The 24209-nt window shown below is 42.2% G+C and overlaps 3 protein-coding genes across 4 annotated transcripts in view; 1 reads left to right on the forward strand and 2 right to left on the reverse strand.

Moving 5' to 3' along the window:
• The window catches only part of LOC308387181 (voltage-dependent calcium channel subunit alpha-2/delta-4-like), an 83919-nt gene extending 78071 nt beyond the window's left edge, over positions 1–5848 (forward strand). Inside the window, exons 32-40 of the mRNA XM_080867081.1 lie at positions 338–408; positions 534–609; positions 796–848; positions 1579–1634; positions 2909–2929; positions 3046–3163; positions 3318–3433; positions 3748–3851; positions 4852–5848. Of these exons, the coding sequence (XP_080723207.1) occupies positions 338–408; positions 534–609; positions 796–848; positions 1579–1634; positions 2909–2929; positions 3046–3163; positions 3318–3433; positions 3748–3851; positions 4852–4947 (711 nt within the window). The 3' untranslated portion in view covers positions 4948–5848. The remainder of the gene's footprint in view (positions 1–337; positions 409–533; positions 610–795; positions 849–1578; positions 1635–2908; positions 2930–3045; positions 3164–3317; positions 3434–3747; positions 3852–4851) is intronic.
• Positions 5849–7787: 1939 nt separating this feature from the next.
• On the reverse strand, positions 7788–17266 carry afg3l1 (AFG3-like AAA ATPase 1). Its single transcript, XM_080875885.1, has 16 exons — positions 16996–17266; positions 15405–15489; positions 14718–14797; positions 14301–14450; positions 12701–12772; positions 11857–11981; positions 11436–11703; positions 10514–10651; positions 10270–10423; positions 10078–10185; positions 9625–9750; positions 9402–9512; positions 9158–9273; positions 8834–9034; positions 8540–8734; positions 7788–8375 (listed from the first exon to the last, which is right to left on the reverse strand). Exons 1-16 carry the CDS (start codon positions 17125–17127, stop codon positions 8148–8150), a joined length of 2289 nt encoding a protein of 762 aa, XP_080732011.1. The 5' UTR covers positions 17128–17266; the 3' UTR covers positions 7788–8147.
• Positions 17267–20447: 3181 nt separating this feature from the next.
• On the reverse strand, positions 20448–23257 carry LOC308392101 (5-hydroxyisourate hydrolase-like). 2 transcript variants are annotated; one of them, XM_080874970.1, is made up of 4 exons: positions 23147–23257; positions 21530–21663; positions 21171–21306; positions 20448–20704 (listed from the first exon to the last, which is right to left on the reverse strand). In XM_080874970.1, the coding sequence occupies exons 2-4, from the start codon at positions 21655–21657 to the stop codon at positions 20615–20617; spliced, it is 354 nt and encodes a 117-aa protein (XP_080731096.1). In that variant the 5' UTR covers positions 21658–21663; positions 23147–23257; the 3' UTR covers positions 20448–20614. The 2 variants fall into 2 exon arrangements, with proteins under 2 accessions (XP_080731096.1, XP_080731097.1); XM_080874971.1 differs by having other exon boundaries at positions 21530–21660; positions 23147–23236.
• Between the last annotated feature and the right edge of the window lie 952 nt (positions 23258–24209).

Below are 24209 nucleotides of genomic sequence, written 5' to 3' on the forward strand. Positions count from 1 at the left end.
TCAGTGGTCTCACGGCCTGAGGAAAGAAACTGTTCTGAAGTTTTGCGATAAAGCAGAAACTGTATTTCTTGACCAATGATGAGCAGGCTCTGGCTGCTGTGGGTTTTACCTTTTAGTGTCCTTTGGGTCCTGCAGAGATGCCTCACAGGTATCACTGGTGCTCAGCAGACGGGTGACACTTTTATTACCATCCAGTTTTAGTCCATGAACTCCCCATTCCAGTTTGCTGTTAGTTTTACAGCTCTGTAAAAGTACTCCACACTATAAATGATCCTTAATTTTCATGTTGCTGAATTCTAATAACAAAAGCCTGCTGGCTTCATGTTGTTTTTCACAGATTGGTCGCTTCTTTGGCGAGGTAGACGGGTCCATCATGGCTTCGTTGCTCAAGATGGGAATGTTTAAAAAGTATGACTAAGTCAAGACACATTTTCCACTCATGTTTCTTTTTATTGTAAAATATGTTGGTAACTATGAAGAATAGAACACGCTTTTTTCCTGTCACAATTCAAATTGAGTTTTCTTTTTTCCAGAGTGTCGTTGTTCGACTACCAGGCAATGTGCAAGACCGGCCACCATCACGCCAGCAGCGCGCGACCTCTGCTCAGCGTGAGTCTCATTACTATTTAGCTACTGATGACAACAGAGGCTTGTCTCTTATACTATTGATATTATCTGTTGTAAATTTCTTATATACCAACACATGGTTAACATCAGAAGATTAAAGAAATCTTCTGATGGTTTTTAAGATCTTATTCTACCAAAAGTTCTCATTTCTTGTTTTACCTTTTGCAGCCATTCTACGTCATCATGGCTTTGATGAGATGGTTCTTCTCCAACGCGCTGATGTAAGTGCTAAAGAGCAACATCACATTATCACAATGTCCTACGCTGACGGGATTGTGCAACCAAATGTAAATCAATGCTTAGAATCAAATAAAGGATTATTTTGAACTTTTGATCATGCAAAGCTGCTCTGGTAGAGTACAAGAATAAAAGAAGGAGCTGGAAATGGACAGATTAGGCACACGAATCTGTGGGGTCACTCAATCTGTGACAGACAAAAAAATATATATTATCGTATATTTTGTACTGTATACAGTTTCCAACTTCATTGTAGTGTTGTAAAGGTATAACATAGGATGAAATCTACATCTCTCAGTCACTATTAATGTGCTTCTGTTCTTATTATATTAGAAACGTCTTCATAATGATGTTAACAGCAAACACACTGTAAGTCCAGGGAGACTTCTGTCCGCTTCATGTCTTCAGGGTGTGGATAATGAGCCAGTGTGCGTGGTTCACATTTTTAATATGCATAAATCTTTTTAACTGCAAACTGAACCTCCACCACTGAGAGATTTTTAAAGCTTAAAAATAAATCAAATAGTGGTACTTAAAGACTGCTGGACTCAAACTTTTAAATCACCGAACCAAAAGACTTTTACTGACTGAAACCTGCAGAGTTAAATTTTGCTTTGTGCCTCAGTTGTTTCACAGTTTACCTCACAGCACTTACTGCTGCTGGATGTCAGGTGCTTTTTTGTCTTTAACAAGGTGTTTTTGTGTCTCTGTCAGGTTCCTGCTGGACTTTAACCTCTGTGGTCTCTGGCACTCTGATTATTTTGTGGATGGTAAGCTCAGACTGACCTGACTGGTCAAGTTCTCTGACAGTGCACTTAATCACCATCAAATCTGGGAAGTCTTTGTATCTCGGGAAGTTAAATCTTATGAGGAGCGCTGGTTTGGGATTGCCTCTTTTTTCGAGGCAGCCTCAAGAGGTCATTAGTGGAGCTGCACGTTTTAGCAAATTGGTTTCATTTTCAGTCCCACAGGTCGATGCTTGCTCAGGACATTACAGTAGAGATCAGTCTGATTACAGTGGATCTAACACGGCACAACCCTGTGAAGGGGAACAACAACCACTCTCAATGTATCCCTACAACCAGTACTGGTAACTGGGGATCACAGCACCATGAGCTCCACCTCTGACTGCTGCCTGATCCTGAAAGTAACAGCAGACCATGGGAGCCAAAGGAAGGCAGGGCCATTTGGGTTAGGCCGGATACAGTCTGCTTGGTTAGAACAGGCCCCTTGTTTTTCTCTTCATAGGGAATCGCATCCTGACCTCCTGCTCAATCGATAGTTTGGACCTTACTGGTGCCAAACTGCCTCAGACAGCATAGCTCATGGGGTTACTTGAGCAGAAAAAATCCTTTACCCACCCCGCCACCATAACGGCAAATCATCCTCTCATGTAGGACCATGACCTGACAAAAAGAGTAATCCATGTGATGGGTGTCTGGGCTCCACCTTAGAGATGGGGTAAAGAGCTCTGTCTCCTCCCAATTAACCTGAGTCCATTCAGGTGGTTCAGCATCTGACCAGGATTTTCCTGGATGCCTCGTGGCTGATGAAGCGTGTCCAGCTAAGTGGAGGAACTATGTCTCTCAGCTGGCTCAGCAGCACCTCAGCATTTACCCCAAAGAGCTACAGGAGGTGGCTGGATACATTTTCTGTTATTTATACAGAGTTATGTGCCTAACTTTATCATTGCACCTCATATTAGTGGAGGAATATTTGTAGGTGGCAGCATGCTGTAGCTGTCTGGAAAAATATGTAGAGCAATTCAAGAGGTTTTCGTGCTCCTCTCAGGATAAACTCAGTGTCTTTGGTGATCCTTTCCATCGTTATCACATTAGTGAGCACAGGTGTCAGTGTCGTGTCTCCAGAGGCTGAAACTTTACAGAACAAAATTATGAAAGAAAAGGATTAGAAAAGTTTTGTTTTCATTTGGTCTCATTAATAAATTACTCATCTTCATCATCATCTCTCCATCACCATCCTCACCTTCATCACCTCCGTGTGCCGTCTGTGTCGTCACTGTGATCCATCTTCATCTGTTCAGCCAAAGCTGGCTATCACACATGTGAGTACAGCACATCTGTGGGCATCTTGTGCTCATCAAAAAGTGGGACTAGCCATCTCAATCTCAGGTGTAGCGATGCTGTGTAACGTGTGTACGTGTGTGTGTGGTGTCCACAGCTCATAAGCAGAAGAAGTTGGACGCGCTGCAACCCTGCGACACAGCTTACCCAGGCTTCATGTACGACCCGTCTGTCAGAGAGGCCAACAGCCTCAACAAGTGTGGACGCTGCCAGAAGTATGACACACACACACACACACACACACACACTTTAAAAATCAAAACAAGCTTCATTCATAGTTTGTTAATCTGGTCTTAAATCGAGGAAGTTTCAACTTAAGCATAATTGAATGATTGGCAGTGACTGACTGCGGCCTTCTTTGCGTTTCAGGATGTTTGTGGTGCAGCAGATTCCTGACAGTAACCTGGTTCTGGTCGTGACTCAGGCCTACTGTGACTGCTCCCGTCAGTATGGAGCCATTCTGCTGGAGCCCAAAGAGATCAAATATATCCTTCACATTCTCAGCAGCAAAATGCTGCCCCCTGCTGGATGCTTACAGCCACAAATACTGCAGGGAGGGCAAGACTGCATTCAGCCTGGAAAATCACATTTGTGCTGTAATCTCCTTATTTTCCCTCAGATCAGTGATGCAGTTCACTGGCACTCCACAGCCAATGATGAGAACATTAATAGATTATCTGAGCAGTCTCACAACATCTGTTTGCTCTTAGCTGAGGCTTTGAAACTTCAGATTTACGTCATGCTTTGTTTCTACAAAATTTCGTCCCCATTATATATTTATTTCACAGCGAGCTTCCAGTTTTCCTTAATATCTGTGAACATAACGCCACAGTGAAGTGCAACAGGATGAGATCCCAGAAGGTGCGGCGGCGCCCTCAGTCATGCCACGCCTACCACCCAAAGGTCAGTGCTGAGCCCCACTGCTGACTGTGAACGCAAAAGAACTGCAAGACTATTTAACAAACACAAACGTGGTGATTTTAAAGGCAAATAAAGAATCTCACACAGAAAACTAGCAACAACACATAAGCTGTGTGTGTCTGTGTGTGAAATAAAGGGGAAGCAGGTCTCAGGGTCAATCGGGTACTGATGCACCTCTGTCCTGCAGCACATCCAACAAATCCTTGAGTCAGCTGAAAAGCAGAACATCACCTCTTTTGTTAAGAGTGATTTTTTTAAGGGATTCAAATTCTTCACTTTAAACGTTCCACTAATCATTTAACAGTCGTTGTTGCAGCTTGTGTATAATCTCTAACATCAGTCCCGTCACACTTGATGGCTGTTTAAAGCAGATGTATTGGGCACAAATCCAGCTCCTTATTTTTATTCTTGGACTCCCCTAGAAGAGGTTTGCATGATGGGTCATAGCTTGTAATAATCTACTGCTTACACTGGACTGTGGTGCATCATTTATCAGGATGTCAGGATGATCTCCAAAGGAACACTCAGACTGTGGGTTAAATATCTCAGACTCTGCATCAGTTGGTTCAGAACTAAAGAAGCCAAACCAAAAATATGTTGCCTTATTTTCTAGCACTCAAGTCTGAAGTAAGCTGTTTTTAGCTCCTCCTCCCTTTAACCCAGCTGTCGTTTGATTGGCTGCCCCATGTAAATAGAAAGTTTGAGTGCATCTAAGAAAAGCAAAAAAAGAGAGAAAAAGAGAAAAACTGTGATACTGTAGGTCTACTCGCTTTAAGTATGCACAGGTTAGCATATGATGTATGCTAAAATGAGTCCAGAGTATGGACAGAAAAATCAACTTCACTGACCGTTCATACATCAAGTCATCTGCTGTTCATTCTGTAAAGCTAACTAAAGATTGTGTGGTGAAACAGGTGAACGCTGATGTACTCAGAGAAACTGCTATGAAAGGACTGAGCATCACATTTGTTTCGTCCTACAGGAGAACGCTAAGGACTGCGGCGGGGCGGCAGCCATCTCCCTGTCGCTCTCTCTCTTCTCTGCCTCTCTGCTCATCTCATTGGTCGCTGAGTTCTAAACCAAAATGAACCCACTAATCAAGATGAACATGACAGTGAGGCGGAGACTTAAACATCCAGCAGGTAGCCAAAGGACTTTTTTTTTTTTTTTTTTAAACTTGAATAAGAGACAAACTTGGACGGAGAAACTGTCTCAGCTGCTGATCGGCCTCACTTTGCAGCACAAATAAAGGGCTACACAAGGTTTTCTTTAAAACCTGTAATAGACTAAACGGACTCTGGATCAGCTTTGCAGTGGCTCTGCAGCTGGAGGAGAAATGATAAGGGGGGGACCCCCTCCTGGACAGTGCAGCCTGTGCGTGGAGACGCGTTGCCATTACACCCGAACAAGAATGTAGCACCTTTGTAGCTTTTTGATACAGAACTGATGTGTAAACGTAGAGTTTTACAGCCTCGATTTACCAAAACTCTCAAATTCGGACAAAAAAAAAAAAAAAAAAAAAAAAAAAAAAGCAGAACTTTAAACACTCAAAGACTTTCTCAGCAGCTTTAAGGGTCAAAGGTTAACAGAAGATGCCGCACGCCATATGCAAGGAAACGCTGTGACTCACTGAGGAGCGCGGCGCCAGCCTGTTAAAGATGAAGATGGAGAGAAAGTGACGTCTCGCTGATTTTGTTGGCTGAGACAGAAGCGGTGTTGCGGCTTTAGGTGGATATGAAGCGACAGCATTCAGGGATTAGTTTTTATAGATAAAGATGTACTGGGACTGTTCGGAATGTCAACACAATAAAAAAAAAAAACATTTTTCACTTTACACAGCAGCATGTTTGTGGTTTTTTCACATTTACAAAGAAAACTAAAGCGCCTTGAGGCGACTGTTGTTGTGATTTGGCTCTATAAATAAAATTGTATTCTCAGAGTCACCGTCATTGTATATTTTCTGTCATTAACTGGAAATTCCAACCTTGATCTTCTTCCCAAAACTGGTGTGACACTGATTTGCTGATTAAAACAACACTGGTGAAATGCAGACCTTATTTTCTTACAGAGCTCATGGGCTCTTACCTCTGCACCGCTGATCAGCTGCTATGTGAAGCAGGTGTAAATGCACAACAGCGCTGCAAGAGATCATGTTACGCTCATGTTAGCTTCTCTTCATTGGTTCCCTGTTAAATTCTGAATTTCACATCCTTCTCCTCAAATACAAAGTCCTGACTGATCAGACTCACATCTTAAAGACCTCAGAGCGCCTCATTATCAGGACAGAGCGCGTCGCTCTCACGCTGCAGGCTTACATTACACTACACTCTTCGAGTTTTTAAAAGTAGGATGGGAGGCAGAGCCTTCAGCTGTCCCACTTTTAAGATCAGGCTCGTCTGTGACAGAGTAGTTAGGGCTGGATCAGGTGACCCTGAATCATCCCTTAGCTACGCACCTCCACTGGCTCCCAGTGAAAGCCCGTATGTCCTATAAAATCCTCCTCACATGCCAATCCCTTCGTGCTTTTGCTCCCCAGGACTCATCAGACATTCTTCTCCCCACGCTGGACTCTACCTTCCTCAGTACAAATGCTCACTCTCCATCAAGCACTCCAGACAGCGGTCCTTTGGGAGCAGGGCTTTCACTCTGAAACATGCGCCCCTCTGAGATCTGTGATCCTCCATCTCAAAAAGCAGCTGAAATGTCACATGCTCACTGAAGCCTTTTTTCTGTGTCTAAAGAAACCTCGGGTACTTTGAAGGGTGCTCTATAAATCCAAGTTATGATTCTTGTTACTACTCTACAACATTATTATTGGTTATTATTGCAATAGGCTCAGTAGTTCTTATCTACTCCCCATGTGTTTATATATAAGGCTGCCTTTCCGTATGCCCGACACCAGCGGGTTCTTCCTCGCTGGAGCTGTACGAGTTCCCCCTCTAACATTGTAGGGGCTCCATCTTCCAATATAAAGCTTATTAATAACCTGAAAATCCATCTTAAAAATGAAAAATCAGTTTACACAAATCAGGACATGAAGTATCTATCTCCTGTGCTGGGAGACTTCCAGGAGGCGCTCGTCTCATTTGGATGATAACAGGCTTCAACGTATTCGTTAGCGAGATAAGCTTAATTAGTTTCAGTCCCTTCAGGGATGCTGCCGATGAAAATTTAAAACATAAAATAAGACGAGCCTTTAACTCTGAGGGGAACGGCTCGCGTTGGGGCTGAAATGCGACGCCTGCAGCCATCACTGACGGTCTGTGTTTCAGTATTTTAGGGGGATTTTTACTTTAAATCAGCATAACTTACACGAAATGTTCCATTTTTTATTTTCTGTTAACATCACACAAAAATCAATATGATCAAAACGTTTGTACAAAAAGAAATCCGAAGTGACGGATGCTGCTGAGGTGTTTCGGTCCGACGACTCTTCGTGTCAGTATGAAGAGTAACTGCTGTCCACAAAAAGAAAAGTTTAAAAACGATCCAGTGTTTTTAGTCTGGACACAGAAAATAATCCTCATTATCAGCAAGGCATCGGTCAGGAAGGGGTCTCCCCTTTAGAAGAATAAATAAAGGAAGAGTCAGTCTGTATGCACTGTTTAAATGCGCATCGTGTACATTCTAGACTCCTGTTTGAGTCTTAAAGGCATTCTGGAGCAAATTCCTGCCCAGATGTTGGAAAGAAGGAACCTCTGGACAAATTCTACAAGCAGAGGCTGACCAGAGACTGGTGGATCTGAGGAGGAGGTATCTGAGGTGCTCCCAACATTGCCCGTTTGCCCACTTCCTTACTTTATTTTAGCATCTAATTAAAATCAAATCCGCGTGGACGTGATGCCAGAGCAGAATATCAATACAGTTATATATTAAAATACAATTTTTAACAAGTAGTAGGAAATTATAACCACCAACCTTCATATTAGTTATACAGAGCACTAACGAGCAGTGCAGCTGTCTCAGATTGTGCGGTATGGATCCTCTGCAGGACGGACAAGTAAAGTTAAAGTTGACTGAATAAAAAGCACAATTTTATTGAAATCTGTGAAATCACCTGGTGAAATCTTGTATTTTTATGTTTAAGTTCATGAACATGTTAATTTCACCTTATCTTAAACGTGTTAAACTAGAGAAAGTTTCTTGAAGGTAGAACAAATCGGGGTGAATGGCCACGTGCTCCTCCTAAACCCAGTACCTCCCCCAGACCTCCCAGACTCTGTCAGACCTTTTTTTTTTTTATTTTGCAGCTGGTACGTGTTGGGTGTTTTTTGGACTCTAGATGGCCTGCCGTTTGTCCTGAGTTGAATTTTTGTCTTCCGCCTCCCCTCCTCTCTCCTGGTTCCAGTCTCGGAGGCCCTGCGGCAGGCTCGTGTCCTCCTCGAAGCTCCCGGTCCCCTCCACAAACTCCTCATACGTTGACTTCTCCTCAAACGGCCGAGGGCCCAGCAGCTCCAGCATGTCAGCCTTGTTCAACACCTCCCTTTCTAGCAGGCGCTTCCCCACCTGAGGATCACAGCAGAGGTGGAGCTTAACTGGTTTGTTTCAGACAGAGGATGAACTGAAGCCCCACATCTGGGCTTCAGTTCATCCTTACTTGAACTATGAATCATGGAAAGAATACTCTGCGTTTATCTGAGGTTGTGTTTTTGCATATTAGACAGTCTCACCAGCTCCACCAGGTCCTTCTTGTCCTGGATGAGCTGCAGGGTGCGCTCGTACGCTCGATTTATCAGCTCTCTGACCTCCTCGTCAATGATCTCTGCTGTCGCCTCACTGTACGGCTTCTCCATGACTACCTCGCCCTGTCGGGGGAGGTCAAACGACACCTGTCCCACCTTCTCGCTCATCCCAAACTGCACCACCTGCAAATCAGGGTGCAGAGCGATGCGTTACGGCACAAACAGCACTCTTCTGCTGGTGGGAATCAAACAGGGAGTGTGTTTTTAGTCACATGTGCGTACCTGAGCGTAGGCAGACTGCGTGACCTTCTTCAGGTCGTCCTGAGCTCCGGTGGTGATCCGTCCGAAGAAAACCTGCTCAGCCACACGCCCTCCCAGCATCATGCACATCCTGTCGAACAGCTGCTCTTTGGTGTACAGGTACTGTTCCCTAGGCAGGTACTGAGCGTAACCCAGACCCTTCCCCCGCGGGATGATCGACACCTGGATACAAACCATGTGTGGTTAACCCACAGCTTCCATCTACACCTGTAACTGGTGGAGATTTACAGAGCAGCTGGAGTCATAACAGAAACGACACAGCCCAAGCACGCACAGAGCTCCTACCTTGAGCAGAGGGTCAGCGTGCTGCAGGAACCACCCGACGATGGCGTGACCGGCCTCGTGATAGGCGACGGTCTTCTTTTCTGTGGGCTGCAGGACTTGAGTCTTCTTCTCCAGACCTGAAAGCAAACAACCCGGGAGTCAGACTGTAAGGACGTCAGATACAAACTGTCCCGTTTACCACACAAAGACCATTACAAGAAACAACCGTACACAGCCGTCACGTACTAGGTGATGTCACACTCACCTCCAATGACCCGGTCGATGGCTTGTTCAAAGTGTTTGCTGTTGACGGATGGGTTCAGGTGTCTGGCTGCGATCAGAGCTGCTTCGTTGCAGACACTAGCGATGTCAGCTCCTGATTCATTCAAACGGGAAAAAACAGTCATCAAATATAATGATTCAAAATAAAAGAACATTTTTGCGATAGTGCCGTTACATTGTTGTTATTCGATCCAACTGTTACAAACCAGTGAATCCCGGTGTGGAAGCTGCCATCTTCCTTGAAAGACCGTCTTTGTCCAGATTGGAATCCAGTTTGATTGGTCGCAGGTGGACTTTAAAGATGGACGCCCTGCCTTTGATGTCCGGCGGACCTGACAGAAGACAGGAGAGAATTCTTCCTCTGCATTCCAACTAAAACTTATTCTGCGGAGCTTCAACATGAGCATGATTTTACAGGGCACCGCATGCGTCCTCCAGCAGGCTGATCACATTGGAAAACCCAGATATCCCTCGTAGGTACATTTCGCTGCCATGTTTACACTTAATCAGGTTTCTAAATGGCATGTTCGGAGAATGCCAAGAGCAAATCAACACCTCACACCAACTGGCAGCACTGTGGTTAGTGGGAGAATGATTTGGGCACTTTCCAATACTTTAAGATGTGGAGACTGCAGTAAGGCAGTAAAGACTCTGCTTACCTATGTAGATCTGTCTGTCGAAGCGTCCTGGCCTCAGCAGAGCAGGATCCAGGATGTCCGGTCTGTTAGTTCCAGCCAGGACCACCACATTCGTGGCGGTGTTAAAACCTGTAGAAAAAGATGAAGACACTTAAATCTAATGGGGGGCTGGGGGGGATAGTATGTTCCACTTCAAAAATGCAGCTTGCCTACCATCCATCTCCACCAGCAGCTGGTTCAGGGTGTTCTCCTGCTCACTCTGACCCCCAAAGTTCCCCCCTCCTCTCTTCCTCCCCACTGCGTCGATCTCATCAATGAAGAGGATGCAGGGGGCATTCTTCCTCGCCATGGCAAACATGTCCCTCACCTTCATGAGGAGAGAGAACAGTCAAACATTCAGTGTCTGAACAGAGTCATCTCAGATGCTCCAGGATCTGCTCCGGGTTCATTCACTTACTCGGGCCGGACCGACGCCCACAAACATCTCGAGGAACTCGGAGCCGTTGACGGTGATGAAGGGGACGTTGGCCTCTCCAGCTGTAGCTTTGGCCAGCAGAGTCTTTCCCGTACCAGGAGGTCCGGACAGCACGGCTCCCTGAGATAAAAACGGCATCAGTTAAGAGTGATTGAGAGAAGTTCACATCCAAGACAAACTGCCCCTCAAAAAAACGGCACTAATTTATAAATGCCTCGTCTTTAGCCTGTATCTTTACGAATAATGACTGATTTCATTTCAGGTTTTGTTTTTGGATTTTTCTTTTCGGATCCTACAACAGGATTAAAACTGTTAAGAGTCCAGAATTTCCAACACACAGCAGGGAAAACAGCTCAGTGTTTTTACACTAATAATGTGCTCAAATAAAAGTACTTTATCTTCAGAATGGAACAAAACTCTGAAAAATGGACTACAGTAAAAGCTTTATTAATAAAATGTGCAGCAGGGACTCATCAATGTGAAATAAACTCTTCATAAGCATTTCTACACATATCTGAGCAAAGCAATGCAGACAAACAAGATTGTAAGCAAAGTCATAAATAAAACAGATGATCAAATGCAGTCAAAGTTATTGGTATCGCAGAAACTAGGGGTGGGAGATCTATTGAATACACTTGATGTATCGAGAGGTTAAAACGACTTTATTGTAACCATCAAATAAAGGCTGCCATGGAAATATTAAGTTGTCTAGACCTAATTCATGCATGTTTATATACTACCAGATATAAACAAGGAAAATATGGCGATAGTGGGAGTTTCACAGGGAGGATGTCAAACAAAATATTTTCCAAAACATGCTGTAAATCTCGTGATGCAAAAGGCAGCAGTACCACAAAAATTCCACCAGATGAAAAGTCCGTGTCTGCAAAGCTCGGATTTTTACCTTGGGGATCTTAGCTCCGAGGTCCTGGTACTGCTGCGGGTTCTTCAGGAAGTTCACAAACTCCATTATCTCCAGCTTGGCCTCCTCACAACCAGCCACATCCTTGAACTTCACTTCGATGTTGTCCTTCATCATCTTGGCTGTTGACTCGCTCATGCTAAATGGATTCCTACCACCTCCAGCGCCTCCTCCCATTGGTCCCCGCCGCAGCGTGAAGAGCAGGAAGCCAATCAGCAGCACGGTCGGGATCATGCTCAACAGGAAAGAGCTGAAGGAAGAAAAAGCAGCATTAGGAAAGCTACTTTTTCACAAATGTTATTATAGAAACTGAGGTTGTTAGGCCCTTTTTAATAAAGATTTTACCCCTGATTAAAGTCTCTGGCTGACATAATGCATGCTGCGTTTGTGTGTCCAAACCCACCCATCACTCTCAGAGCTGTAGACGACAGCAGGTCGGTGCGTTGACTCCATTCCGAGTTCCAGAACTGCCGTCTCGAGGTTTCTCTCAAATGTGTCGACGCTGCCGATGTTGAACCAGACGTAACTCTGAGGGACAAAAAACATCATGCATCATTCAACTAGAGAAAGGTAGCCTGAACTGTGCGACTTACTTGTTCCTAGGCCATTTGGGTTTTTAATCTATGCAAAATAAAAATAGTCTTTGTGCAACTTTGACATTTTTAATGAGTTAAAAACCTCAGGGAATGTCTGACAGAGTAATTAATACTGAGTTGTACTGTATGTAGCAGCACCTCACTGTGACACTTTTTATACATCTGAAGATTCCACTTTAAGCCCAAATCATCAGCCTTTCCACTGTGCTGTCAGTTAGTATGAGGCTTTTGTGCGAATATGCTCTGTTCAGTTTTCTCCAAATGTGCCAAACATCTCCACTTTGGTCTACACTGGACGGTCGGATGATGGGGCGAATTTGATGGTTGTTTTCACATGACTACTAGTGGTCAATGGTTACTCTGGTTACATTTGTTTTACTTTTTAAACTTCACTAGCTGCCCAAACTCTTTCAGGATTTCTCTAAACGTACATAACACCCAGATTGTGCCTTTAAAAAAAAAAAAAAAAAATCCTTAAACAAGAAACTTTTAGTTTTTTTAATGTAAACATGTAAAGAAATTTAACTGAATTTGGCTAATTAAACAAATTAACTGACCACAAGCAATACTTTGAAGAGCCACTAGGGGTTGTGACAGCTGGATAAAAATCTATTTCAAAATCAGTTTGAGAATTGGTTTGCTTTGCCTTACCGCATCAGTGTCGGCTCCCGGCACCAGAATGACTCTGACGTACTGCTTGTTGACGACCTCCAGTCGATCCACCTGGAAAGAGCATGAAACTGTTAACCTGCAGAAACATCAGTACAGGGCTCCAGAGTGCGACCAATTTGGTCACAAATGTGACCACATTTTTCAATGGTGTGACTAAAAAAAAAAAAAAAGAAAAAAAAAAGAAAAAAAAAAATCCTAGGTCGCACTGGTGCAACCAAAAAAAGAACTCTGAAAGTCTCAGTGTGGTCAACAACAGACACACATTATGCCCATATCGTGGTCTAAACCAATCAGAGATAGTCAGGGGCGGGACCTGTCTGATTGGCCATGGTCCAGATATTACTGTGGTCCTTCGTGTGTACGTTTGAAAGTACAGGCAGATGGAGGGAGGTGAGTAGCTTGAATAAAGCGATATCGATTCATTAAATCCTGAATCGACTTTTAAATATAAATGTATTTTGCCAGAAACTCAGGTTAAAGCTCACAAAAGTATTTCAACAACTACCAAACAGTAAATGAAAGCAGGTAACAGATTCCACACAAAGACGTAAACACAGCAGACCCGACGCATCAGAATCAGCTTTCTTTTTCTCGGCTTTCTCACCCGACGGCACGTAGACGGACATGCCGTCGTGGCTGAAAGCCGACAGCTCACTGATTCTGATGCGTCGGGTCCGCGCTTTGTGTTTACGTCTTCTTTGCGCTCGATTCTGAGCTGCAGGTTTTGTCTCTCTCCAACCAAAATTCACTGAACCAGCAGCAAAAGAAGATCAAAACTACACTTCACATTTGATAAATGTCATCATTAATTCACTCTTACTTTGCTGTTTTGCTCCCACCACGATAAAGAGAAGGAAAAAAAACAAAAAAACAACACAATTCATGCACACTTATTACCCACCAGTCTACCGTTGTTTACAGCGCTGTCGGCCGCAGTCTTTCTTGCTTTTTTTTTTACTCAAATGACCTCGGACAAAAAAGCCTAATTTCTGCTGTTCAACACTAAAATTATGCAAAAATTGCAGAATATTTTTAAGGTCATCTGCTATAAAAAGCCAGGCCAGGAAAATCTCCTTCTTGTTTTTCTGTGTTTTATTCTCAGTTACTTTGTCACAAAGGCATCTGCTGTGATGCTTACACCTCCAAGTCTCACAACTGTCAGTACTGATAAATGATCAGAATTATAATATTTCTGATATTAAGCCACCTTTTCATTTCATCACACAGACAGAGGATTGGAGGCAATGTTTGAGTTTGAGCGCCGAGACACCTTACAAAGATGCACTCTGATAATAGGGGTTCACCAAATTCAACTTGACTCTTAACTTAAACTCTGCTTTGGATTGAACGGTCCAGTGTTTACTGAAATGTAATTACAGCATTCTGTGTGTTTTGCTATTTTTGCAATCTGTGGGCACTGTGTGAACACTTGGTTAAAGGGACGGGAGTAAAAACAGCTTCCTTCATGTTGGTGGCTGGTTAGAGCCACTCTGTGACTTTGACTGGTACCATGTCATCTGTCAGCAACCACTACAATCAGGACTAAATATCCCTGCAGTCTGGGAGCAAACATCCTCACCTTGCCTCTGCCCAGGTAGCGGTGGACAAAGTCCTTCCAGCTGATCTCTCTGCCAGTGTCTCTGAAGTAGAAATACAGCAGAGCCGAGCTCAGTCCGGCCACCGTGATCGCCACGTAACGGAAATCCTTCTCATCCCAGGGGAAGTCGCCCTGCAGACCAACACAGGCACAGGAGGAAAGTTACCTGCAGGTTATTATTTGTTAATGCGATGACACGCTAATGAAAGAGGAAAGGATGACGCTGATTTGAGGAAAAATTGGTCAGCTGCAAGAAATAAGAGATGAGTAAGAACAGCGTTGGGCTGCTCGCCCGTTACGTAAAATAAATATATTGAAAACTGAGGCTGTATTCATAATTCTGTTACACTTATTTTGTAAAATAAAAACTGAATGGTTCTTTCAATGTTTACCACATACCTTCTGCATTCGCCTCCACCAGTCCTTTCCTCCTCCTCCTCTCTTCCCTCCTCCTCCTCCGGTTGGTCCTTTTTTTCCATCTGAAATTCAGAAATGTCATTTTAGCTACAGTTCCTTTTCTAGTTTCTCAGTTTTTATCCATGAAATATCAGGATATTCTTTTGTAAACTGGATTACTTATTTCAGTTTGACATGCATTTGATCTGAAGTTACAGCCCCATCCCGGATCCTGCTCACTGGCTCAAGTTGAGGAAGCTACTCGGGTAAATTTTTAGGGTTTTTTCATAATAAAATAAAAAAATAAAAATATTCTGATGGCCACCAAACACATTTTGGCCTTGCAAAGGAAAATGACCAGCAGGGGGTGCTGGAGTTGATTCCAGCTGTCATAAGGCAAGAGGCAGGGTACACCTGTACAGGTCATCAACCTGTCACAGGGCTGACACAGGTTTGCGTGAGTCTCGAGAAGCGGATTCCTCATATTGAACATCAGCATTTGAAATGTCTAATTTAAAATGCGTTATACCACAGGTGTATTTAGCCATTTAGTTTTGTTTTTCACATTCTTGGTAATAAAAAAAAAAAAAAATGTGAATAACTATTCACAATAATATCAAATGAAACAAACTTTGTGAGTTTTTTTAAATAGTTATTGATGTTTGAGAAAAACAGAAAAGCAGATCCCACCTTTGGGCTCTGTGGCGTAGAGTCGTCGCTGAGCTAACTGGAATCTGCGACAGGACAGGAAGTTAGCTGGAGTCGGAGTTATGTTCTGAAAAAGACCACACAGTCACCGCTGGTACACTGGACACCATCTACAAGCAACAACCTGCTGAAGAATGGCTTTTAGCAACTATAAACCTCTAATCAGTGGAGGTCACATTCATTCAGTGGGTCCATCCTTGACTCATTAGGGAATGAGTCAAGGACATATACTATATATTTGTATTATATATATTATAGCTAACTAATACATTCCTGGTTCTTGGGGAGAAAATGTAACAGTAACTCAAATAACCACTTTTTACAACCAACATTCAGTATGCAGAAGGGCATCTCTGAACGCACAACATGTTGAAGCGGCAGCAACAGAAGACCACCAGGTGCCACTCCTGTCGTCTAACAATAGGGCTGTAATTCGGGATTTACGGGGTGGCTTAAGTGGTACAGCAGATCATCTTCTGATTGGAAGGTTGGTGGTTCGATCCTTGGCTTCAGTCTGCTTGCCAAATACCCTTGGGAAAGATACTAACTCCAAGTTGCCCTCAGATTCGTTCATCAGAGTGTGAATGTGTGTGAATGTTTATTAGTTTGCACTTGAGTTTAGAAGTGCTTGTGTGAATGAGACATGTTGTATATATAGTTGCTTTGAGTACTCCAGGAGAGTAGAAATAAGTATATAAGAATCAGACCATTTAATTCACACAGGCTCACCAAAACTGGATAACAGAAGAATACAAAAATGTTGGCTGGCCCGATGACCCACGGTTTCTGCTGTGACATTCAGAGTGTAGGGCCAGAATCTAATTCAAACAACATGAAAGCTTGGATCTATCCTCACTTGTATCAATGACTCAGGCTGCTGGTAGAGTAACAGAGTGGAGAATATGTTGTTGGCAGACTTTGGGTACCAACTGACTACAACTTAACAACTTTACCTGAGTATTGCTGCTGACCATATCATCGCTTTATGACCACCGTGTACTCATCTTCTCACGGCTGTTTCCAAGCAGGAAAATGCACCACGTCACGAAACTCAAACCATCTCATGCTAATTTCTTAAGCTCACCCGGGAGGTCTAACCCAGTGGGAGCAAGATGTACCGAATGAAGTGCCCGTGAGCGAATAAAATGTTAAACTCATGAAGTTTTTCTTTTCTATTCTTTACGCTCTCCTGCATAGTAAGGCAATTGAGCTGAAGTTGGCCAATTAGAAGACATTGAGCTCATATGATGTTTAGCTGCTGAAATGGATTTTCTCAGGGACTAACAAAAAAGGTACAAGTATAAAATAAATATGACTTCACGATGAACGCTTGAACTAATTTGCTTTTAAGCAAAAAAAGAAAAAAAAAGACTTTAAACAATTGTTTCAACTAAACTTGGCAGGCAGTCGTCCTCGCTAGTAGCTACTCGTGCCTCGAGTTTATTTAGTTAATTAAATTTCTAAAACACACAGAAAGGAAACTTGCGTTGACTAAGTTTCTGGTGGATTTTTATATTTCTGTAAAAAAATGATAATTTTAAAAACTCTTTCGCAGACACTTTCCGTCACTTACCGGGCCGGTGGAGTTTCTGTATCCGGCTCTGAAGAGCTGTCCTACGGTCACAGCTGACAGCCTGGCCCGGGCTCCTCCAGCACGGCAGAAAGGCAGAGCGGCCGCCGAGAGAAGCCTCAGTAGCCGAGACATCCCCGCTGTGCCGCGTACCCAGATTTTCAGGCCACAAAACACAACTTTTTTTATTTAGTTGGTCTTACTTCTGTCCCTGGGATCCTTCATGTAACGCCTGCAAGTGTTATTAAGTAACAGCGTGAGATGTCAACCGGAGGATGATGTAAAGGCCCTTGAGGCTTCCCATAAAATGCCTGTCAGAAATTGTTACTGAAGGAAATATATTTAGCAATAATGAAACAGTCATATTCCTCATTTTCAAATGTACTACAGCAATATTACTATTTTGAATTTATTCAACAAAATCACATTTATTTGTGTTAAATATAAATTTATTACAATCAGGCATCATACAGGTCCTCATAGCACAGCATGTCACTTATTGGCTTAGAGAGAAAGCCTGGCTCGAGTGCTGTTACCAAAACATGCAATGACTTCGCTTCTTTCCTCATGACATTATTTAATACAGTCCCGATCAAAGGTTTAGGACCACATGCCTTTAAAAAGCCAAAATGTGGATTCATTGTCATTTTGTGTCAGGTAGTCACACTGTCATGAGTCATGACTGATGGCAAAGGAGAAAGAAAAGTTCCCTTTTTGAATGTGGTCGGCTTGTTGAACTGCATAAGCGGGGTCTTTTGCAGCGCGCTATAGCTGCTGAGGTGGGACGCAGTAAGACAGTCATTTGCAATTTCTTAAATGATCCTGAGGGTTATGGAACAAAAAAAATCAAGTGGAAGACCCAAAATTTCACCAGCACTGAGCCGGAGGATCCAATTGGCTGTCCATGAAGACAGTGGAAGATCCTCGATCCAAATTAAGGCCGTTACTGATGCTGACTGCATCCCCATAACCACCAGACAGCATCTGAGACTGAAGGGCTTCAAAAACAAAAATGTCTTCAAAGGTGTCGTCTCCTTGAACGCCACGTTTGGTGCTCTCTTGCATGGGACACTGAAAGGTGGAAGAAAGTTTTATTCACTGATAAGAAAAAATTTAACCTTGATGGTCCTGATGGCAGATGTTTTCTACGCGCAGCGGTGGAGGGGGCACCATAGTGGTCTGGGGTGCTTTTACTTTCAGTGGAACAATGGAGCTTCAGGGGATGCAGGGGCGTCAAACGGCCGCTGGGTATGTCCAGATGTTGCAGAGACCATCCCTCATGACTGAGGGCCCTCGTCTGTGTGGTAGGGCTGCCACAAACGATTATTTTGATAGTCGACTAGTCACCGATTATTTTTGCGATTAGTCGACTAATCAGATCACCATCCATTAGACGTAAAACTACAGCTTATTGCACCAGCAGCATCTGCTCTTATATAACTATCATTAGCTTACAGCTTTAAGTGTTTAAGGTCTGTGCTAACTAAAAATAAAGACAAGATGATAGTTTATTAAATTTTAATGAAATTTGCAGATTGTTTCGGTGAAGTTTAATAAACTCCTTGCTATCTAAAATATAACAGGACACTGGAGTATATTCTGGAGCATCTCACACTTCTGATAATCAGCTGTCTGCTTGAAGTTTATCCATCTGTGTAAAAACTATAACTTTAATCTCAGACAAACTGATTTACTCAGGAACAAATAAAATACTAAAAAAAAAGCCAAACAATAACATTTTAAGTTATCTAAGTGACTCATATATATTTAACCTGAGTAGCGAAAGACGGCGGTGGGTTTGAAAACGATTTGCGGGGAGTCCGGTGTTCTCACGGCGCTAGTGAGCCTAGCCCCCGGCTCGCTAACGAGCTAGTGGGTAACAGATGTCTCCGAAAACGTCGGAGCGCTTTTGAAAATATGTGGTGTCCTGATAAACTGAGCAGATATTTGAGGTTTACACAGCTACATTCTCGCCTGAAAATATGTTAAACGTTTATTTTGTGACCCAGAAAGAATAATAAGAGTAACATTAAAACTAACTAGCTGCCGCCATTGTTGGAAACTGCGCTGGGCCGCGATATGAATTCTGGGACACAGCTGCTTCTTCTTCTTCTTCTTCTTCGGGGTTTAACGGTAGCTGACATCCTTGTACATGCAATGCTGCCATCTTCTGTTTCAGTCCGTTATTACACTCTTAAATCCTGCCACTTATTCCTGCGTCTTTTGTGATCGTACAAAGTTTCAAACGACGCGTCGACTATTAAATCAGTCGTCGACGATTTTGATAGTCGACGTAATCGTGACTAGTCGACAAATCGTGGCAGCCCTACTGTGTGGTAACGATTGAGTTTTTCAACAGGACAATGCGCCAGTACACAATGCCTGCAGAACAAGGGACACTTCCAGGAGAATAACATCACTGTTTTGGACCATCCTGCTTGTTCCCCTGATCTAAATCCAATTGAGAACCTTTGGGGAAGGATGGCAAGGGAATTTCACAAAAATGGACAACAGTTCCAGACAGTAGATGCCCTTCGTGTGGCCGTCATCACCACTTGGAAAAATGTTCCCAATCACCTCATGGAAATGCTTGCAACAACCATGCCGCAATGAATTATTGAAGTGATCAACAATAACAGTGGAGCTACTTATTACTGAGTTCATGTTTGGAACCCGTTTACAGGGTTTTTTTGGTGGTGTGGTCCTAAACTCTTGATCAGCTGTAAAACAGCCTGTTTCAGTTTAAGCATTGTTTTCAATAAATTGCAGGCTCAAAAAATGTTTGGTCTCTCTCCCATTTCTTCTTATTGCATGTTGAAGCTCTACTTGGAACCTTGTTAAGAGCCAGCCATGCAAAATAAGATTTATTTGCCATTTTTCAAGTTGTCTTAGACTTTTGATCGAGACTGTGTTACATAAAAATTCTGTTCAATTTAACATTCAGTAAATTATATATATTTTAATTTTAAATCAATCTAAATAAAACATTTGGTCACTTTAAGCAAAAAGCTGTGCTTCTGTTGATTTGAAAAAAGTGTTAAGTTTCAGGTGCAACTAACTATTAATTGATCTTGTTATTCAAAGTGTTAATAAGTTACTGTTTGGTATATTAAATATTAGAAAAAGGGACACATATTGCTCTTTAGCCACTGATTTTAAGAAAATCAGCAAATACAAAGAAAAAACTAAAGCCAGCAAATGTTTTGTTTGCCTTCTTTTAAAATAATTTCAAATTATTGCCTAATAGAAATGGACTTTTCACTATACTAAAGGAACACTTAAAGAATAATAATAAATAGAGCAAGTGTGTGTGTACTATTGCTTTAAACATAATTCATAGAGATATTAAAGATAAAGAAAAATTAAATTCATTCATGTCACACAATAAGAAGAAGGGACACCCGCAGAGAATCATCAGGTATTTGTACAGAGTGGCAAGTGACCTATAATGCAGACTGTAATGGAGGTTTTAATGTTGTTTTTGATTGGTGTAAATACACTCATGAAGTGAAACTCAACAAATAACAAATGTAGCACACAATAACACCTGAGTAAAATATAAAAGAAGAGAAACCTAAGTCATGAATCTATAAAACAGCAGAAATCCATCTCTCTGCAGCTTTCAGCTTCCTCTGTAAGTGCTGTAGGAGAAGCGACTCATCAGTAGAGGGATGTGAAACCTCTGCTCCGGCTCACTGATGGTGAACACAACCTGGAAACACACAAACGCACACACAAATGATTACAGCAAGATGAAAAATGCCTTTTAATGTTTGATACAAAAATGATTTCAACAAAAACATTGGTTGTTGTAGACCCCACTGTCTTTGATGTCACAGTGTTTATTGGACATGAAGATGTGAATAATGCTGTGACATTATTATAAACACTTTGTTGAAGTAAGTATAAGTAAGTAAGAATGTTTTTAAAATTTAAATTTTCCTGTTGCTCATTTGTTGATAATGACATTTGTGTGTTTTAGGAGATTTGGCGACCCCTTGTGGTGAACAAACTAACTGCTACCAAACTGTTTCTGTTCCCAAATAAATGTGTTGTCTTTACATCTTGTCCTACCCGTGACACTTATAAGGATCTATTCACATGTGTGCGTTACTATATACCTAAATCAGACCAGTTTATTTCTTTCAGATATAGGATAGTGACACCTCATGACCCACCTCCACATAGGGGTAGAAAGAGGGCTGACCAAGGCCTTCCCAGTATGAACCCGTCTCAAAGCGGAGCTTGTACATGCCAGGAGTAAAAGTTTCTTGGTTCATGAGTCCTGGGCAGCGGCCATCTTGGTTTGTTGTCCTAAAAATTAATAATTAATAAATTATTAATTAGTTCTATGTGCAGGTTTTCGTCAGCTCACCTGGAAGAAAAGCTCTTCCCTGATTTCTTTAGTTGTCAAAAGAAATCCCCCACCCCCCCATTTCTGGCCTTTTCAGTTTCTGATTTTATCCAGCTTCAGGCTTTGAATAATAAACACGTTAAGCGGAGATTAAGCTACGTGTAAGAATGTATGAAAGCCTACCCGACACTCAGCATGGCCCAGATCATCAGCTTGGAGTCCAGTCGGTGCAGGCTGAGGGCCATCCTGGCTGCCGGGACGCCGTCGGTAGCGTTCAGCACGTGAGTGGTCAGAGGGCTGGACTCCGCCATGATCTGCTGGATGGCAGGGGACAGGTCAGATTTAAATGTGGGACCTTTAGTTACAGTAATTGACGTCATGACACCATCGTATGGAAGAATGTTCAATCTGTGAGGCCGTTCTGAAGGCAAAAGGGGATCCAAGCCAGTACCCAGTAGCAAATTGTGACCAGTGAAGATATAGAAACAATGATTTCCCTCTTAATACCAGTCTATGGTGGTCATCTGATGCTCATCTACATCTAACACCTCCATGTACAGCAATCACAGTCCTCTTGACACCAAATAGGACAGAAAAAAGAGCAATGCAACAATAACCTTAAGCTTTATTAATATGGTCAATGATATTATGTCTGCTAACTAAAAAAAGAAACTATCAGGAATCCTCCTCTGTCTAACATAACTGTTTGTGTCTTGTTTTTTTAGATTAATAAAAGTACAAGGATAAAAACCTTTTTGTCTCTTCAAAACTTCTAAAAAAATAGCCAGAGGTGCTTTCATGATCGCTGCCCACCACTTATGCAATAGTTTGCAACTGGTCACAGAGTGAAAGAGCAGGATTGTTAGCAGTGAGTCTGCACTTAGTGATCTGTCCGAGAGAGATTTCTGTTCAGAGACAGGTTGGCTCCCACCAGGCAATGCGCACAATCGGCTTGCGATCAGAAGCAGTTACCTCGGTCAGCCTCTGCGTGTGCAGTGATTACCAAAATTCTTTTTAAAAAAGAAATCAATCACCCAGCAATCCTCCCATCTTATTTTTATAGTGTGGCTGGAGCACAAAGCAGCGTTTTCTATACTGCAGCCAGACACCAAAGGGAGCTGAAGATGCTTTAGCTTCACTTTTGAGAAGCTGTGACATTCTCATCTTTATTTACAGCGATTCAGAATGAATTTACACTTCAGCTCTTCGACATCAGAGTGTTTAATGTAGCAGTCCAACGTTTGAGTGTCACACCTACACTTTCTCAATATGTCCCATTTTAGCAAATGATCATAAGGACAGATTTTGCTATAGACTCTGGTCTGACACCTGCAAATTACAGCTCCGTGCTCCAAGTTTAATAAACTACTCAGAAGACAAGGATTATGATGTCATGATATTACCTGTCAGTCATGTGACCATGTATCTCATGTTTATTTTCCTCAGTGATCACTTTAATGTAAACAAAAATGACTATGAGTTTCATGTGACACCTTCTGTGTGTTAAGACACTGAGTCCATATCAAGAGGTCTCAACACAAACAATTATTGGAAACTTTCTTGAGGAATTAAGGATAAATATGCTTCAAAATAGGAATAAAGAATATTATAAGCCTAAAGAGTTCACATATGAAGCTTACATATCATTATAAGATGACCAGAGGACACATACCACTTCTAAGTGGAGACAAGAGCAGCACATACATGCACTGGTGACACTTTAAAACACTGAAGTGCATCAGTGTGAAACAGAAACACCTCAGGCCTCATTGCTGTAGTCTATAATAGGAGAAGCCTTACCTGTGTGAGAGCTCTCCCCTCTGTTGCAACCAGTTCATTCAGTATTCCAAACTCCTCCAACCAGCTGTGGTATCACTACACACTCCTCCCTCATACACCTACCCACCATGCACTTTAAACAGACCCAGTCTCAAAGGTTGTCCTGATTCTAATAAATCATTAAAACCAGCCAAGAGAGTGCAGCTTTCCTTCAGTCAACAACACGTGATTCATTTAATCACTGGGATTGTTTTGCATGATTAGGCTCATTGTAATGTCAGACATCCCCTACTGTGCACCTCTGACTACGATTTCTTCTGATACCATTTGACTGGAAGAGACTGGAACAATCCCCACTGCCAGCTAGCATTTTAGTTCACAGGCAGAGATTAAATGCAGAAGCTTTAGTTGCTATTGTTACTGGCAGGTTAGGAATAACAGATACTGGGTGAGGCATGGGTAAATTCACAAGTTTGAATACAGTGTTTACCCACATGCAACATAAAAGATGGATGTAAAGCAGGCTTTTGCAAGTGCTGTTCAATGCTGCAGGTTTTGGTATCGATCAGATGCCAATCACATACAGGGCGATATCGATGCCGATATCAATTCTTTTAGCCTATAAAGGAAAATCATGTTAGAGGATGAAGTGTATTGTGTATTTTGTTGTACAGTTATTTTATTTTCAACTTTAATTTATATATTTATCTTTATCTTATTCTTCCCAGTTAAATTTACCCTTCATTCTAATTTGTGTTGTACAGTTATTTCATTTTTAACCTTAATTTATATTTTATTCCTTCCTAGTTAAATTTACCCTTTTTAATTTTTCATATTTATTTCCTATCTTATTCATAGCCTTTTCCTTTTTTGTTCTCTTTAGGTCACGAGCAGTTGTCCAAGCATTTCACTACATATCGTACTGTGTATGACTGTGTACGTGACAAATAAAATTTGAATTTGAATTTGAAGTGCGTCATGATTTACATGTATGAAATGATGATTCATCATCAGTTTGCAAATTCTAAAGACATTTTAATGATCACAAAATCACTGTGAGACTTTTACGCTCCATAATCTTAAG

This window comes from Rhamphochromis sp. 'chilingali' (genome assembly GCF_963969265.1).
Source record: "Rhamphochromis sp. 'chilingali' genome assembly, chromosome: 2".
Taxonomy (NCBI): domain Eukaryota; kingdom Metazoa; phylum Chordata; class Actinopteri; order Cichliformes; family Cichlidae; genus Rhamphochromis; species Rhamphochromis sp. 'chilingali'.

Bases quoted from the DNA above. Each gene is read 5' to 3' on its own strand.
- afg3l1 (XM_080875885.1), bottom strand. From the start codon at position 17,127: ATGTCTCGGCTACTGAGGCTTCTCTCGGCGGCCGCTCTGCCTTTCTGC. The intron at 15,490-16,995 runs GTAAGTGACGGA...GGTCTTTTTCAG, and splicing joins ACAGAAACTCCACCGGCCCG to AACATAACTCCGACTCCAGC. The intron at 10,424-10,513 runs GTAAGTGAATGA...CTCCTCATGAAG, and splicing joins TGGGCGTCGGTCCGGCCCGA to GTGAGGGACATGTTTGCCAT.
- LOC308392101 (XM_080874970.1), bottom strand. From the start codon at position 21,657: ATGGCGGAGTCCAGCCCTCTGACCACTCACGTGCTGAACGCTACCGAC. The intron at 21,307-21,529 runs GTAGGCTTTCAT...ATTAATTTTTAG, and splicing joins TGGGCCATGCTGAGTGTCGG to GACAACAAACCAAGATGGCC. The intron at 20,705-21,170 runs GTGGGTCATGAG...GTGTGTTTCCAG, and splicing joins CTTTCTACCCCTATGTGGAG to GTTGTGTTCACCATCAGTGA.